The following is a 17,560-nucleotide window of genomic DNA, read 5'->3' on the forward strand; positions in this document are numbered from 1 at the left end:
AAAAAATCACTATTATTTCTTATATATATATACATTTACATAAACAAAAAAAGAATCAAATTTTTAAATAGTTTTATTAAAGATGTTCAATGCCATTCTACGTCGAATTGTCTCCATGTCTTGCTGAGCGAAATTAAATGTGGATCGTCTTGATAATCTCTCTGCAAAGGTACAAGCAAATGCACCACAGTCTGACATGTTTCCCTGTCTTGGTATATCCTTGGGTGTCAGCTTCTTCCAATCCGATGTATCAAATGGTGTCTTTTTCTTGTCTAAATGCTCTTGCTCCAAATAAGATAAAAATAAATTGAGTGTATGGTCGTGATTGCCGCCCAAGGAATCATATACAGCCACTGTCTTTGCCTTCATATCCATCACACCCAACACCCAATGGTACGACTGGTTGATAGGCACGAACAAGATGTCTTTTGAAAACACATCCACTCGTTTTGTCCATCTTTTCACTTTGGCGTATCCTTGATCTCGCAGTGTTGAGCAAAAGAATGTATTGAAGCAATGAATGGAGGGTAGATCTTGTGAATTGGCTGCACGATCTGACAGTAACTCAAAGTAGAAGTTCACTACCTCGTCGTTGAGCCATGTTTCTGGATAAAGACGGTATAAATCTTGAAAGCTGACAGTTGCCTTTTTGAAATTGGACACTTCCCCTTGCTGTCCTTTTCTAAACAGTCTGTCCACAATTGCATTCTCTTGATCTGTTAATGGCTTGACGATTTCTTTTGGTACTGGTATCTCTGTCTCTTCATATCGTTTGTCAAATGTGGTGTCGTTTTGGTCAACAAGTATCTAGTAATTTATAATTAGATGAGCCGAACTCTGTTGATAACTTGTAGAGAGGGGGTCATTTACTTTGAGCGCACTCTTTTTCAGTTCAAGTATATCTGCTACACAACGATCCATATCACTCTTGGGACTCGGCTGCTGCTGATTGACACTGAGTGCTGTTAGTTTGTCGAGTAATGAATCTACTTCGTCATCATCACCAATATCAATGGTATGCTTCATCATGGGGTGCTTTGGTTTCATTAATCTCGAGTAAAAAGATGTTGGTCTGTTGCTGTTGTATGGTATATATGGGTAGGTTGTGTGTGTTTCTGTAGCTAGTACAAGAGAGGGAGAGAGAAATTGAGCAAGCATTTAGACAGTTCTTCGTATCCAAGACTTACTGTTTTTATGCTTTTTATTGTTGTATGGATTGTAAAAGTCTACTGGCAGTGTTCTTGCTAAATCTTTATTTCTCATGCTTGTGGAAAGTAAACGAGAGAAACAAGCAAAGGAAACAACCGCGACTAAAAGGGACGGCTATATAAAGGCGGCAGAAAAATAACCCAGATGAAGCGGAGTCTGACTTTGACATTGGCAGGCCTTCATGCAGTAAATGGCTAAATATCGCTCAAAAAATATTGGCTTCAGATAATCATTTACATTTCTCGGCCAAAAATCGATATTTTTTAGTAAAACAAAAACAGGTACGTAGCTGTTAAAAAAAAGGTATCCAGATCTTGTATGTAATGTAAATAGCTTCGCTCATTTTCGACACTTCAAATGCATTCGTTGCGTTTTTTTTCTTTTTTTTTTTTTTTTTTTTAGTATCACTCGCTGTAATTTGCGCTTGGCTGTCAGTTTCACTAGTGAGAAATATTTGAAAAATATGCCTAGCTATATGTTTAATTATAACAGGTATTAGGGTTTCTATAGTAAAATCTGTCGATATATTGCATTAAGGTGAAATTTGACAAAATTTCAAACGCTCATATCTCGGTATCTAAGTTAGATGCAGACATGAGAGTTACACCATTTTATTGCTTGCATTAAGAAGTATTTGAATGTCTGGTTAGCTGTATACTTTTTTGGCACTCGAAAAAAAAAGTTGTAGACTCGATTTTTTCAGAAAAATCAAAAAAACCAAGTTTGAATATGGAGTGTAACTTTCGATGGTTAAATTATTCTCGGACTTTTATGGAAATGCTATATGAGGGCGGGATAGAGCCTGACTGCCTGCTCACATGAAACTGCCCCCCCCCTCTTTTTCCTATTTAATGCCTACAAGTACCTGTCCAATTTTTGCCTCTATTGGAAGTCTTATCATTGACGATATTATATACAAAGATGGTAGAAAGTCTCAAAACGTTTTGGGAGGCGCAGGCGTATTTGCGATATATGGTATTACTAGAAAAAGCAGGATTTTATTGATGGTTGAGCACTAAATAATACTCTAGGTATGCGACTTTGGCAACCAAAGAAACAATCGAAAAACGTAGGCTACATCATTCACAAAGGCTTTGACTATCCCAAAGACATCGATGATCAGATAAACCGGCTCGATATATCGCTTGTTACGAAATTTCATGCTGACAAACATACTACAAGAGGTTTAAATACTTTTGGAGAAAACGACCATAGAGACTTCAAGTACATTCATCCTATCATTCGCGCAACAACAGATGACTTTCCCGACGATTGGATTAGGTCAGTCAAGATACTCCATTTAATTTGTTCACCGGAAAGAGCAATAGAGATTATCGATCAGTGGAAACAGAGAGAAAATGACCTAAATGCATCAGAAAAGACAAGATTTTTATGGGAGCCTTTACCTTGGGCTTGCTTACCAGAGGTAAGTGACACATGTTGTACTTTTAAGAACAAATGCTTAACAATCTCACACGACGATAGAACTTGGATTGCATCTATGAAGCAATTGAACGAGTGGACATCATAACACCAAACCATGAGGAGCTAGCTGATATGCTCGGACTCAAATTTGATATTTTGTTGAGCTCACATCACAACAAGTTCAAAGATGCTGTAGAACATTGCGGAATGCTATTCATGAAGCGAGTAGAGAAAGGAAATCTGATTCTAGTTGTGAGATGTAGTAAATACGGAGCCATGACTCTGATACGGAATAGTAGAGAAGCTGCTCAATGGACACCCGCTTTTTGGGATTGGAAGACGGATGGGGAGCATGTAGTAGATGTTACAGGAGCTGGTAATTCATTCTGCGGAGGCTACTGTTACGGCTATATACATACCAATGGCGATGTGAATGAAGCAGCACTCTATGGCGCCGTGTCTGCAAGTTACACTGTGGAGCAAGTAGGTGTACCTGTGCTGAACGACGATGAGAGCTGGAATTCAGGTTCGTCACCTTCACAACGACTCCATATTTTGAGGAACAGAACATGTCATTTATTCAAATAAATACATTATTATTTACAACTGAGGTATATCTTAACTTCTACGCTTGATTTTGATGTTGAATCTATTCTTTGGAACAGTTAATGTGATGAACTGTCTACGGTCCTCAGTGTCCTTCATTTCTTGTTCGATAGCTTGGATTTCAAATGTCTTTAATAAGGTGGCAATGGCGATACGCATTTCTTGCAAGGCAAAATTTTTACCAATGCAGTTTCTTGATCCAGCACTGAATGAAAAGAATGCGTCCAGTTGGTTCTTTTCATCCTGATCTTCACCTTCAATCCATCTCTCTGGTCTGAATTCGCTGGCATGAGGGTAATATTTATCGCTCTTTTGGACATAATACAAACTACAAACAACAGTTGTCTACATGTATTCTATTAGAATATGGATTGCCCGTTCAATAAGACCTTTTACTTACGTCCTTTGGAACAAATACACGGCCACCAAGCATGACATCTTTAGGTGCACGTCTTGAAAGACCAGCAGCAGCAATACTATCGACACGTAGAGTTTCTTGAATGACAGCATTAAGGTAAGGGAGATGTTTGAGTTGCTCATGATGGAATACTATTTGACCTTGTTCCAGCTCCACACCATCTAGCTCCTCATACAGCTTTTTGAGTTTGTCAGGGTTACGCAAAAGGTTGATAAGGGAGAAACCGATCGAGTTACTTGTAGTCTCTGAACCAGCAATCAGGAACAAGACAGTTTCTGCCATGATGGATTCAGCCGTCAAGCTATCATCAGTTTCAGCAGCATGTTGAACATCAATCAAGAATTGAAGGATATCTTTTCGCTTTTCGCCTTCAGTTTTGTGTAAACGATCTTCAATGACACCAGTAAGGAACTATATGTATACAGAAATATTTAGTATCGTCTTAAGCTTAAAATGAGAGCAAGTATAATTTTTTTTTTTTTTTTTTTTTTTTTTACCTTTTGTAATCTGGGGTTTGTCTTACCACCGTTTGGCAAAAAGAGCTTGGAAAGTGTTGGGTACATGACACTGATAGCACTGTTTCTCATTTCTGGCGGATACGTGATTTAGTATCAAAGTAGTCCAATTGTGATAGTCTATACAGTACCTTGAGAAATGGCTGAAGGGACAAAATGTTTGTTGTCTTCGACCATATTGAATGTTTGGCCAAATGCAGTTTCGCCAATGACATCCAAGGCAAGACGTTGCACCAAATTCCAGATATCAACTGTACCATAATTCAAGTCGTCATGATCTTGAGCAATTTCGCTATCGATCTTGTGTACCAATGACTCGGTGACAGTGGTCATGAAAGGCTCTAAAGAGTTGAGATATTTGATGGAAAAGGCGGGAGAAACGACTCTTCTCTGGGAACACTTGTCAACAACCAAATTCCATGATGAGAATATGAGATGTACTTACTCGCTTCTTGTGCCAGGCTGCATCTGTAGTACTAAACAAAGTATGAGCGCCTTTCTCTATAGGAAATTAATTTGTGAGCCATTCCGAACTAACGGATTTCTAGTAACACATAGTTAAACTTACTTTGAAAGACTTCGTAGATGGCAGCTTTAGGGAAATCATCCGTAACCAAGACTTGCTTAATCATATCCTTGTCTGCAACAGCGACAATGTCAGGGCCCAAGCGAACGACATCGCCATATTTGTCATGGAAGCGCAAGATGGCCTTGTAACTGTTTGTAAAGCATGAGACTTAATGCACACCATTTGCTTTCAATATAATTTACCCTGTTCCATTAGGTCTATTGTAATAAAATTTGGGGAATTCAATGAATCTACTCCAAAAAGGACCAGGAATATTACTCAAGGGCCCAAAGTAGGCATTGTATAATTTCTAAGGAAAAAGGAATCAGAATACTTGTGTAATCAGAACAATTATCTTTTGACGTTTTACATTTGCAACAACATAGGTGGCTACTGAAATGGCGGTGATCTTGCCAATTTCTTCCAGATTGGATCGATTGGAGAGATATTCGACTGCTTGATGGGAGGTTTTCTCAAGTTGTTTGACAACGTGATTGTAATCCATGTTTTTAATGTAAGTTTTGATGGAAAAAGAGAGATAACTAGAAGCTCACTAGGCTTTATATAGTTTTCGATTTTTGCAACCCCTTGACTGAAATTTCCAATTACAGGCAAAAAAGAATTATTCAATGATCGCATTATGTCAAATGAACAAAAAGCAACAACTTTCCAGCAAGTTGTCAACCAATTACATGACCTTGAAAATAGTTTCGCCGGCTTGAAAGGGTCATGTTAGGTTTCAGCGATTGTTTTTTTTGGAGGAGATGAATCGGCTAATATCATCCAAATGGGGAATTGAAACTGTCATGCTGTGATTATTGACGCCATTCAAATAAAAGAATGCTTCATAAAGTAGAATATCAAGGAAATATTCGCTCGAGTTCTAGCCTTCATTTTCAAAACATCTCGTTAGCAGTGTTTTATCAGATATGCCTGCTCGTTAATGTTTGCAGTGCCTTGATGCATTCCTCCCACATCAAACAATTTATTGGAGGGGTAAATCAGAGATGTTCTCCCCGTCTTGAGGCCGCCCTGGCAATGTCATTGCTTAGCACTCGCCGCTTGGCTTGATCTACCCATCTATGTCTGTGGGGCTATGTTTGCTTGGCATTTGCAAAGTGAGCATTGAATATTATTTTAATAACCCAATGCTATTTTTTACTACCAGGAATATCCTTGCGGTGTAAAACATAATCGTATTTTGTCCAAATTTAACTTTGCAAGCTGGTCATGCTGATCCCAAATTAGTTGTTGGTATTTCACTCTTGTTCGCTATTACCTTTACATTAACCCGTACTTTGTCCTATGTACACATTTCAAGCAATTCATAATTTTGAAAAAAAAAAAAAAAAAAAAAAAAAAAAAAAAAAAAAACTGGTATTACAGCACCAACATGTCAGATTACGGATCAAATGTGTATATGAGTTTCGTTTGGATCATTTTGATACTAATAGAGTAAATCAGTTCAAAACATTGGTTTCTTTGATTGTAGAGGACGATATCAACAAAGCTTACTTTACACATTATATAAAATTGTAAACAAAATGCCTTGATGATTTCCAAGACATCAACATTTGCTTTTCATCTGCCTAAAGGAGATAGATGTGAACATTTTATGCTTGATGTTCTTGTTTATATGAAGATTATCTGTCAACATAAACCATATTTACCTAATCATGTCGATTACTGGTGCTATCTTCGTGCTATGGCTGCTAAAAACAAGATAAATTTGAAAGGTTTGGTCAAGATAGCCCCTCTTCCAACAGATACCAACATGTTCAAATTCTCGTAATGAAAAAGAAATATAGATAAAGTAGCTTCTTTCTTGGGTAGTATATACGAATCTGTGATTTGTCACACACACATCATAAATGACAGGCACTTTGCTCATACAAATCAAATTACACGCATTTGCCAAATGCTGTTACGTAGAGAAACGAGTACCCTATCCATGGGCACTGAGCCACTTAAAGAAATGATGGAATTATTGCTCTGATGTCAAATAGGAATCACGGACTTACAAGGGAGTAGCTCACTCATCTAAGCCAATCCTTGTTCTACAAACAAGAGAGAAAACCGAATAGTAACATGTACGACATGTTAGTATATAAAACATGTGGTGTTAAATTTGCTGTTATACAATCCATGGTTTTGGAGCTTTCCACACTCTCTTATATGCCCTTTTTTTTTTTATCTCAATATGAATTTTTTTTAAAGGAGAAAACTACCTGGCAATTACCCCTTTAAAGCCTTGTGTATAGGTATGGCAAGAGGAAACATTGGAAGCCTTGTGGAAATCTCTCTTTCCAAGATTGAATTAAAGCGTGTCTTTATGCAGAAGTCTACAACTAAAAATTATGCATTTTGCATGTAAATACAAGACTTTACAGATTGCCAAACAAACCAAATTATAAGCTCACTTGACGGGAACAGACAAATCAAGGCCATGCATGTAAAGAAGCTACAGGTTACACGCTCTTCACTTTGATGTTACATCTATCAATCGGCAGATCTGGATCCACCTTGGTTCAAAGAAATAAACTTTCTGGTCTCTTGGGTTTTAACCTATAGAGCACCTCAACATGGCACTAGTTGCTCCTCAGCCCATCTTGTGGATTCCTGGTATGAAAGCAGTTAAAAGCGTGGAAGAGAAAAGCTGCTCTGTGTCCCATGATTACAGTCCAAAGGTACAAAGACTGCGCCCCAAACTTAACCGATTGCCTAAATTGTTTTGCAATGTCAATGAGTGTGGAAGGGCACCCACCTAGAGACAAAACAGATCTTTGAATGTAGTAGTACAACAGGCTTAATCCTTATAAAACTTGTGCATCTCTGTTTTTTTTTTTTCGTCTCTTTTGCTTTTTTCTTGTTTCTCTCTCTTTCTTTACCACTCACCAAACAGCAGAGGCACAATACAACCAATGGCTATACGAGAAAACCCCATCTTCAAGACCAAAGAATCCATATTCACCATTTCAGTGGTGACATTTGAAGCCATCCTGATTTGTATATTGGAAGGCATTGTTATCATGAACCATTTAGGTCTTGTCAGTAACTGTAGTCCAGATTCGGCAGGCATAGGTTTGTGAGACTGAATGCGATTAGTCATCTCTATGTATGCTCATGTCGATTTCTTTTTTCAGGTGTCAGTGAATCTGATCTGATTTACCATTCACTGTTCATTATCGCTCAAGTCTTTCAAGTTGTGTTGTGTGCTGATGCCTTGTATCAAAGAAATACAGGTAAAGCTTTGCATTCCATCTAATCGCCCTTTAGCTTGTATTGATGTTCCCTCCAATCAAACTTAGCTCAACTTTGTGCTTTGATCACATTTGGTCTCCTGGTCGTAGGTGAGTTTCTGCCATAATTAGAGTTGGCCCAGTCTATTAATAACCTTAAATTAGTGTAAGCAAACAAGTAGCTGAGTATCCAGTCGATCATATATATATATACTAACCTTAAGGCTTTAGCTATGCTGGCATTCAACTTGAACAGCATGTTATTCTGGAAGACGCTGTATGGTGAGTAGTTTCCCTCGTCAACCAAATACAAATCATACATACTCACCATGTTTATAGTGGCAATGAAGATTTTTGGAAACCTGTGAATGGTCGCTGGCAAGCCAATTTGTTTGGTATGGACGCAGCCAAAGACTTTTATCGCAGCATCATGCGACCCATTGAATACACCATCATCGGCATGATCCCCTTTTTCTTTGTCGTATTGGCTTTCTTTGGCTGGAAGTTGCGCAAACAATTTGCTTGGGATAATTACAGAAACTTCTCTGCTGACATGAGGTAACACATGCCCACAAAAGATTAGAAATTGCAATACTCAACAAATGGAATCCTCACTGTAGAATTCGTAACGCACTGATCATGACCAGCCTCTTGTTGACGCTGCTGAAGCTTGATTTCTTCTTTGTCTTTTCGTTTGCAGCACAATTGATTCCATCTCAAAAACTAGGCTACGACAATACCATTACAGAAACTGTGTTGGTGTTCGTTTTGGGCGGCCTTGGGTTATCACTCGCATTGATTGCAGTGTATAGAGAGAACAAGTATGCCATGATGACCTTCATTGTTGGTGGATTGGCATCTATTGGTTACTTCATTTACAGAATTGTACTGATTGCTCAACCACGTCCTGCCGACGCTGATCCCTATGCTCATACTCGTCAGTTCTTGATCTTTACTACTGTGGTAGCAGCAGCGCTGATCTTAATGACGGTGGTTGTCGCATGCAAATGTTTCATCAATGTCAACAACAATGTGTTTATCTTTAAAGACAAGACCTTGCCCAAGAACAAGGTGTATGGAAATGAACAAACCGCCATTGATCATGAGAGCGTGGATGACTACGAGATGAGTGGAAATCCAGTAAATGCCAGCAAAACTTTATTAGAGACAGATAACACCAAGTCAAAGCCAGTTCATAATGAAAATATGTGGTCAATTGAATAAATCTTGTCATACATTTGAGCAAAGACAGATCTTCCACAAACATGATGTATCCTGTCATGTACATTCAAAGCATACTCCAACACATCTAACCACACTCATATTTTATATACACATCTTTATATACACCCAATTCTTTTTTAGTAATAAACAGTTGCCACTTTATACAGTAGATAGATGGATCAATTTGCGCATTGATGTGAGATAGCCATGCATCTTGACATTTGATTGGTTATTTTTCTGATTTATGTTTATGCACTCATCGCCAATACAAACGCATTACAATCTCTGACTCAAATTTGATATTGTAGCAACATCCCCACACACTAAAAAAAAAAGCAGAGATATGGAGCACAAATCAAGAACGCAATGCCTATCAACATGAATCATTCCAATGATCATCGCGTTTGCCTCTTTTCTCCATCTTTCTTGGCTCCAGTCGTGGCAGAAATATGCTCTCATCAAATGAGCTAGCATTTACATCATGTTAACCTAGATTTATGATGTGTACTGAACCTTCCTTTCGATAAATAAGAAACAAAATGGTATAAAAGTTAGTTTCTTCCACATTTGGATAGCCAATCATGGTGCTCAAGTAGGAGGGGAGACAAAACTTGTCATCGATTCATCCAATCAAAAAACAACAATGCCAGGTGATAATCTAGCAGCTTGAGAGGTTTACTTATAAATCGTTTCCATGTCGTTTGAGACATCCTCTCTTCCTTCTCTTGATACAAAAAAAACACCAATTTAAAATGTCTATCAGCAACAAAACCAACTCGAGCCATACTACAACTCCTGCCACAACTTGGGGTTTGGATAGCACTACTTTGGACGACTGGCTTGAAAACGATTTGAAGCAATCCAGCTTATTCCAATGCCGCAAATCAATCACTAATACTACTACCACCACCACCACTACTCCTAAAAATAACAAAGATACCCATAATACTACAAACAACAATAATGCGACGAAATGCTCATTGAAGAATCTACTGGCCCATGATGAGGAATCCAAGATTAAGCAACAAGAGCAAGAGCCTTCAAAAGACAGCATCAAGAACAATACGGATGACAAGCCATTGCCACCACATTTGATACCACTTATCAAGGTTTATTCATTACTGAATACAATTCGTCAAAACGAGCAATTGGTCAAGGAAAAGCAATACAACAAGAAACGATTGTATGCCACACCTCCTCCTCCTTCGCCTGTGTTGAGCACTGTCAGTAGCAATGATGCTAATTGCAACAGCGACTTTCACTACCACCATCAACACGTCCAACCCACTCCAGTGATTAAAAAGAAGAGGGGCAATAATCGTCCACCTGTTGACTTGGTGGTAAAGAGACAGCGTAACACAGATGCTGCACGCAGATCAAGACTAAGAAAAGCCATCAAAATGGAGACATTGGAGAAGCGCGTTGATGTATTGAAGACTGATAACGAACGATTGCGAGTGAAAGTAGCTGTATTGGAAACTGAAGTAACTCATGCTACTGAAAAAGAACAACGTAATAGACAAAGAGTGTTGGAATTGGAAGCTCAACTGGCTATTGCCCACAAGCAACTGGTAGAAGAGTACAAGTAAAATTATCCTCTGTGTCCCTCCGTGTAAGATAACTGTACAAAAACTGCCTAGCTCTTGTCTTCTCTGGCCTCTCTGATCTTGCCCCAAGGGGGGAAAAAAAGGTTTTTTTTTTTTTTTTCTATGCATATAAATTGTTATAAATAAAATGATGCTCTCTCTCTCTCTCTCTCTCTCTTTCCCTTGGCTTTCTTTGTAGCATTCTTTCTTTTTCTTTTTACTTACCTTTCCAGATATACAAGCTATGAAGGAATCTCTTTGTGCTCATCGCCAAAACTCGATCAAAAAACGCCATTTGATAGGCCTAATATCGCTGTTCAGTAAACGGCATGAAGAGGCTTGCGTTTCATCTTGCTCTACTGCTACGATTACCTCGATTTCGTCTTCGTCCACCATTTGCAACAACACCACAATCAATCATCAGCGGCCCATCATTCGCGCGAAACATCGCAGCACCATTCCGGACTACACTGCACTTCGAAAGCTTTTTCTAAAGTAATATATACAGAGATGAGATGTACAAATCATGTTTGCTGTGCATTTATGTTATTTAACCATTTTTGTTTATACAAACACACAGATTTCAAAGCAAACCCAAGCATCGAAGAAATCTCTTAAAGGAGCAGGTATCGCATTGGTTTCGTAAAAACTCAAACGACATTTACTTTCCACAATTGCAAGCAGCTGTTTCTTTTTGGGGTATCAAAGATGCTGCCAAGGAAGAGAGGAAACTCGACTTTGGCAGATTTATTTTGATGAAATGGTATTGAATTAGACGCCATGTTGATTTCCAACTACTTACCATGACACTCTTGGATAGGTGGCGATCACTGCTGAACAATATCTCTATAGCAAGTCAAGATGACAAAGGCCTGTACTTTGAGTTTATTCTGGAAATTATGACAAGGTACATTGCATACAAAGGAGACAACTCTTAAATGAAAAAAAAAAAAGCTTCTAAAATAAGGAGATCAAAGACATTAATTTATTTGTTTTTCTCTTTTTTTCATGCAGAAATGAGTTTTTAGAGTTTGGTAAGGATGGAGAGCGAAAAGGTAGAAAGTAGATCAACACATGGGCTAATCTATTTTGGAAAGACTTTTTGGGCCCGTCTCAGTACACGGAATGGCTTCAGCTTCAGGAACATGTACTTGTCAGAGACTATAGACGACTACTTGTTGCTTCCTTGAGATTAGCGATAGAGAAGCTAAATCAAAAAGCCATCTATTCCAACATCATCGCATTCAGTGCCAAAGTGCTAGCCATCTGCTACTTTAAGATACCTGGAGTGGCTATTTCATTGTTGAGAGCGCTGGATTCGCCACTGAAAATGATTCACAGTGTACATAAAGAGATGACAGAGCACTGCCAGCAGAAGCAGCATCATCGGCAGCAACAGCGCATGTTTGTATCAGACATTCAGTACATATTCCCATCATTTTTACATACAATCATGACATCCGACAAGAAATCATATCAACATTGCCTGCTGGACGACGTGGATTATAATCAGCTACCTTTACGGAAATCGGGCAACTGGATACGAAGATGGACAAGCGACGATAGTGAACTTTTCTTTTTGTTTTATCGATACTACCATGCAACACTAAAAGTGTACATGACAGCGAGATACCCTAACCTACCACAGCTACGACTATACCAACGCAACCTGCTACTCAGTGTATCGCCAGGCTACTTGTGTTTGGCATCTTATTTTGCCAGTAAACTGCATCTACTGACACAAAGAGAGATTTGTTCCGTCACCAATGGTGGAATAGGCACCAACAATAACAGTAAAAGCAACTTTTTCACAGCCTCTACCTTATCACCCACAGACAACATTCAACTGATTAATGAGCCCGCTACTACAGGGCATGTCAAAACCATGTTTACCAGTAGCATCATTGGAAAGCCAAAGCCTTTGATCATGGCGACAAGACGCTATACAGAGTGTATGGCTTGGAATACTGTAGCTGCAGATCCAGATGGCTTGTTTCATGACATGGTGAATGTTTGGCTCAGGGCAGTGATAAAGAAGACGGTGTTGACAAATTCTGAACAAGTATTTTGTAAGCTCTCTCTCTCTCTCCCTCTCTCTCTCCTTTGAAGAGAATATTTAAGTTACATTGCTAATTTTTTGAGCATAGGCTTATTTGACATTTTGGAACAAACGGTGCTAGAGTTGCAAAAGTATGCCGACATGGCATAAATGCTACATTGTTTACTGACAGTGCTCTCATGTATAGATATCCAGTCCAACTAGCGTACTTTCCAATCGACCGCCCCTTTATCTTGCAAACATTGAACATTGTGCTATCTCAATGCGATCATACAATTACATTGCTCAGATCGCTGTCGTTCATATACGCTCATTTTCAGTTCCTTACAGTCCATGCTGCTCTTTTGGATACACTTTGCAACGGTATTTTGATGAATACGTTTATTCTAGAACGTCTTTTGCTGCACTGGGGAAAGAATGTGCGTATCTTCTTTTTGAGATGTCTGGTTTGGCGTGTCAGTCGGGTTTGGAGTACAGAAAATGTGTTGTGGAGTACAGAGATAGTAGATGAGATTCGTGGCAAGGGAGACTCTCACTTTTGTAATGGGCATCAATGTTGGTTACGATGGTCTTCAAAACACTGCCTTCCACAAGGGGTCGATTCAGAAGAGTTGCAAGCTTATCAACAGTGCGCCTTGTAAAGTATATATATATACATATATATATGAATGCTTGTCGATAATATAACTATATTCTAATGCATTACATGTCGCAGGGAAATACATATCAAACTCGAGACACTAATGGTATCATTTCACAAGCACTACTCAAGTATGCAGGGACAGCCCAATGGTCACCCGTATGCAGAAAATGTAGTTCCTACAACTGAGCAACCAACACATAGCTTCTCCTCGGATCTCGTATTCTTGCCGCCTAGTGATGCGAGTCAATACATCAAGACAGAGCTTCCTCCTCTCCAGAGCGCAAACTCTGAAGCACCTTCCTCATTCGTATCAGCGACGCTCAAAAGAAAGCGTTCGGTCATGTCAAAGCTATTTAGACACAATCATGGTCTAGTATATCGACTAGGGAAAGAAAAGAATGTGTTTCTACAAAGGTTCAGTTCTGAAGAAGATGAAGGCCTCTGTACAGTGAACATGGACAACGAGAACAGACGGATCGCGGTTCGAGAAATTTATACTATAGCCAATGGATATAACATCTACTCTTTGCACTACCCTCCTCAATGGCCAGCAAAAAGTTGGAATTTAAACAGACAGCATGTGTCTGGAGATGTATCTCAATCACCCTTTATAGCATCCATCGTACACAGCTGGAAATACGATCAAGCAAAGCAAGTGTATGCTTCAAAGGCAGTAGATGAATTGAAGGAGATTGTGAATGAATATCATGTCTGGCTACAGAAAACCACAGCTACGTTGGTGGATGTTACCTTGGTGGCGCCAAGATTGTGTCTTGAATGGCCAAAGAACTGGGCTTTCTCAACTGTTTGAAATCATCTACCCCTGAAAAAAAAACAAAACATATAAAAAGACATGTATTACCTGCTCCTGTTGAAAATTTAGTAACATTAACATCCAAAAATTGACTAAAAGCAATCGCAATTTCGTTTCTTTTTCAAGAATAAGTATAGTTTTACTATCTGGTCAAACTTTGCAAATAATATCCATTGATGCTCAACCTACTACTGTTGAGCCTGTCATCAATCATCAATCATCATCAGGAACCGCCAAAATTTAACTCCAACATACGTCTGCTCCAGATTGGATAGATTCTGGTTAAAATCGACTCAATTGATCTATTCTGTAGAAATAGACTATGTAAATTGCAGCTATTCGATCTTGCAGCCTTATGCTTTTTGAGAGTACTTTTTAAGGAGCTTCCAATGGTGCTATTTGTAATAGATGTTTTTAAGAAGCTTAGCGAGCAATTATTGAATGTATGGAATGACGTTTTAGACAAAAATGTCAAGTTTTTGCATATCAAAGTTTCATAAAAGTGATTTCAAGGGTTGCGTTGGATCGAGAGAAGCATTTTGATTTAATATATGCTATAGTAGAAGTCTTCATTTTTGGGTCAAAAACGCGATTGTCTGATTTTTGATCAATTTTATGAGGTATCCTTCATGGTTTTGGGCCGATTTTTGTTGATTCAGAAAAAGTTGAGCAAAAGTATCAAAAAGCAAGTGCTAGTTGAGAGCAACCGTTTAGTGCTATTCTGGCTGTCTAAAACGGCTTGTAACACGAGATATCACGGTTCAACTGCATATAAATTTCGCTGTGTTTTGCATACTTTGGAGTAGTAAGAGGTAATGCAAGCATACTGCTGTCCCAACTATGAAGTGTCTTTATTCACACAGATGTGGAGCATCACAGAAGGGTCAGCTTCGCCTTTACAGGGTTGTTAATGGAAAGCTTCCAAGTTGAAAATGGAATTTTCAGTAGGGTTTCAATGAGCCATCTAATCTACATAATAAACCTTCTAATCTCGTTATCAATTTAAAATAAAAACATTACTGCAAGCTAAAGTATGATAATTGTGCTCAATTCATACTGGCATCATTTGTGGGATGTGGCATACGAAAGAGCGTACGCTACGAATTGAACAAAGCAAATAGATAACATATGCTTAAATTTACATGCCAAGGTATGCCAAGCTACATTGATAGCTTGTAGCAGCTTGAATCATCTATTTTGACGGTAATGTAGACTCTTCACCTCTCGCCAGGTATAGGACTCCTTCACCACATACAAATATGCACACACTTGAACTATATATAGTTCTGAAGAGAAACAGATTCATCTGAATGATGGTACACAGGAACTCGTGTGCTCTCGTCCATTGATATTTAAAGTTGATCTGGTGTGATGTTGATTTGTATTGGCCTTGTCAATCTCTCCAAAGGTTATTTTGATGGTAACATTTGAGTGCCAGATCAAACCCATACTGGCTGCAATTTCTCGGCTTCTTGTGGCAAAAATCTACTCTTCTTTCCTTAACCCATTTGTTTCAAATCATACCTTGCATTGTGTATAGACACATATAAATCTCCCTTCATATCGACTGCAAGGAAGGACAATGCCATCAAGGTTACTTTTCTTGACATTTCAAACTCCCAATTTACAAATAGTTGCAAGTGTCACATTCAACCCACCAAATATAGGTGGATTTCACAAGTTTAATCAATTAACTTGATTAGAATAAAGCAGTTGCTATGAGTTTACAACAATATCCCTTTTTTTTTCTTTTATTCTTTATTCCTTTTCCTCCCTATACCACAAAAAAGACTCCTTTCCTTTTTTTTTTTTTTTCTACAGTATTATAAAACCCCTTCCTGTCCTTTCAAAAATATAAAAAAGAGTATTACTTGCTAATATGTTTAAGAAACTATCGCTTCAATTCCATAAATCACCACAGTAAGCAAACATGCGAAACACCTACTTGTGAAACTAGTAGAAAAAAAAAACTAACATTACATTGCATAGTGTTGAAGCAGCAATTCATCATCAGGTACATTATACATCTCCCGGAAATGGACGTCAATTAGTTACAAGAGAACTCATTTTGATTGTTCCCATATTGTATTGTTAAACATTGTAGGATCATATCAACCGGGATTCCTTAATAGACCCAAATGTTGATTCATCAGCAGGATATTCTCGAGATACTTTTATTGGTAAGTATATTTTACATCTCCAAGTCTTGATCAATTGAAAAGAAAAATTAATCAATCGCAGAACCCAATACATCCACCATGGCCGCCAAACCTGTCAGCACACTATCCATGAACTCATACCAGTACACTGAGCATGATCAATCTCATTATGCTTCCTACAACTATCATCAAGATGACGACGATCACCACATCAACGACGGTGATGATTTGAAACTCCCTCCATTAACAATAGATCATCCATCAGGTACAATAAGTTCTCTTGCCATCGCTTCGCCTGCTTCTATCCCGTCACCCATTACACCCATCGCCCACACAAGTAACAAACAGCTTTCTCCTGAAGCACAAGTAGAAGCATTTGTTCATGAAGGCATTTCATTCCATGAAAAGGGTCAATTGGAGAAGGCAACTCAACATTTCCGTATTGGAGCTGAAAAGGGTAATCCAATTGGCATGTTTCTTTATGGCGTCTCGTTACGACATGGATGGGGATGCAAGAAGAATGAACATGTTGCTTTCCAGTATCTACAAAAGGCTGCAGAACATGCTGTTGAAGATTTAACCAACATCAAGAATACGGTCAATGCGTCTGCTTCCAAGGGCGAGCTCATCATGGCTATTTATGAGCTGGGTGTTTCGTTCAGACATGGATGGGGAGTAAGTGATAAGCAACGACATGGTGTAGTAGTAACAAGACTAATCTATACAACAGTGCAAGAAAAACAAGGAATCTGCAGTGCAATTTTTTAAAATTGCTGCTGATTTAGGTGATCCGGATGCACAAAACGATCTTGGTCATTGTTACTACCATGGACAAGGTGTCAAAAAAGACTTGTATCTTGCTGCAAAATACTACCGCAAAGCAGACAAGCAAGGCCAAGGTATCATGGGCAACAGTTGGATTTGGAAGCCCAAATATGATAAACCTAAATAAAACAATCCATTCTGTAATTTTACAACTACTACACCTTACAATGGCACATACAATAGATCACGTGATGGCTGATCCGCATCCTCCATTTTAATGGCTATTATACACCATGCCTCTTTTTTTTTTTCTCTTTTTCACTCAACTTG

General features: G+C 38.6%; 8 protein-coding genes across 8 annotated transcripts; 6 read left to right on the top strand and 2 right to left on the bottom strand.

Moving 5' to 3' along the window:
- Window positions 1–63: 63 nt before the first annotated feature.
- Window positions 64–1,263, bottom strand: ATC70_007288 (uncharacterized protein; the record flags this gene model as incomplete). Its single annotated transcript, XM_064826550.1, has 3 exons — window positions 64–807; window positions 871–1,121; window positions 1,188–1,263. The coding sequence occupies 3 exons, from the start codon at window positions 1,261–1,263 to the stop codon at window positions 64–66; spliced, it is 1,071 nt and encodes a 356-aa protein (XP_064678410.1).
- Window positions 1,264–2,060: 797 nt separating this feature from the next.
- ATC70_007289 (RING-type domain-containing protein) lies at window positions 2,061–3,222 on the top strand (the record flags this gene model as incomplete). Its single annotated transcript, XM_064826551.1, has 3 exons — window positions 2,061–2,184; window positions 2,241–2,635; window positions 2,695–3,222. The coding sequence occupies 3 exons, from the start codon at window positions 2,061–2,063 to the stop codon at window positions 3,220–3,222; spliced, it is 1,047 nt and encodes a 348-aa protein (XP_064678411.1).
- A 30-nt stretch (window positions 3,223–3,252) lies between these two features.
- Window positions 3,253–5,246, bottom strand: ATC70_007290 (uncharacterized protein; the record flags this gene model as incomplete). The annotated part of the gene is made up of 8 exons (XM_064826552.1): window positions 3,253–3,585; window positions 3,641–4,069; window positions 4,156–4,247; window positions 4,305–4,563; window positions 4,619–4,674; window positions 4,742–4,890; window positions 4,945–5,051; window positions 5,112–5,246. The coding sequence occupies 8 exons, from the start codon at window positions 5,244–5,246 to the stop codon at window positions 3,253–3,255; spliced, it is 1,560 nt and encodes a 519-aa protein (XP_064678412.1).
- Window positions 5,247–7,662: 2,416 nt separating this feature from the next.
- ATC70_007291 (RRM domain-containing protein) lies at window positions 7,663–9,204 on the top strand (the record flags this gene model as incomplete). Its single annotated transcript, XM_064826553.1, has 6 exons — window positions 7,663–7,822; window positions 7,885–7,983; window positions 8,050–8,091; window positions 8,205–8,262; window positions 8,320–8,538; window positions 8,601–9,204. 6 exons carry the CDS (start codon window positions 7,663–7,665, stop codon window positions 9,202–9,204), a joined length of 1,182 nt encoding a protein of 393 aa, XP_064678413.1.
- Window positions 9,205–9,956: 752 nt separating this feature from the next.
- On the top strand, window positions 9,957–10,793 carry GRX3_2 (glutaredoxin; the record flags this gene model as incomplete). The annotated part of the gene is made up of 1 exon (XM_064826554.1): window positions 9,957–10,793. One exon carries the CDS (start codon window positions 9,957–9,959, stop codon window positions 10,791–10,793), a length of 837 nt encoding a protein of 278 aa, XP_064678414.1.
- Window positions 10,794–11,034: 241 nt separating this feature from the next.
- On the top strand, window positions 11,035–13,490 carry COX16 (Cytochrome oxidase assembly; the record flags this gene model as incomplete). The annotated part of the gene is made up of 7 exons (XM_064826555.1): window positions 11,035–11,285; window positions 11,371–11,553; window positions 11,611–11,697; window positions 11,805–11,824; window positions 11,888–12,859; window positions 12,938–12,980; window positions 13,037–13,490. 7 exons carry the CDS (start codon window positions 11,035–11,037, stop codon window positions 13,488–13,490), a joined length of 2,010 nt encoding a protein of 669 aa, XP_064678415.1.
- Window positions 13,491–13,622: 132 nt separating this feature from the next.
- ATC70_007294 (uncharacterized protein) lies at window positions 13,623–14,303 on the top strand (the record flags this gene model as incomplete). The annotated part of the gene is made up of 1 exon (XM_064826556.1): window positions 13,623–14,303. One exon carries the CDS (start codon window positions 13,623–13,625, stop codon window positions 14,301–14,303), a length of 681 nt encoding a protein of 226 aa, XP_064678416.1.
- A 1,882-nt stretch (window positions 14,304–16,185) lies between these two features.
- On the top strand, window positions 16,186–17,417 carry KRE5_7 (killer toxin resistant protein; the record flags this gene model as incomplete). The annotated part of the gene is made up of 5 exons (XM_064826557.1): window positions 16,186–16,226; window positions 16,296–16,320; window positions 16,411–16,486; window positions 16,548–17,140; window positions 17,196–17,417. The coding sequence occupies 5 exons, from the start codon at window positions 16,186–16,188 to the stop codon at window positions 17,415–17,417; spliced, it is 957 nt and encodes a 318-aa protein (XP_064678417.1).
- Window positions 17,418–17,560: the final 143 nt, after the last annotated feature.

The sequence above is a fragment of the Mucor velutinosus genome, assembly GCF_035048745.1.
Source record: "Mucor velutinosus strain NIH1002 chromosome Unknown tig00001551, whole genome shotgun sequence".
NCBI classification, from domain to species: Eukaryota; Fungi; Mucoromycota; class Mucoromycetes; order Mucorales; family Mucoraceae; genus Mucor; species Mucor velutinosus.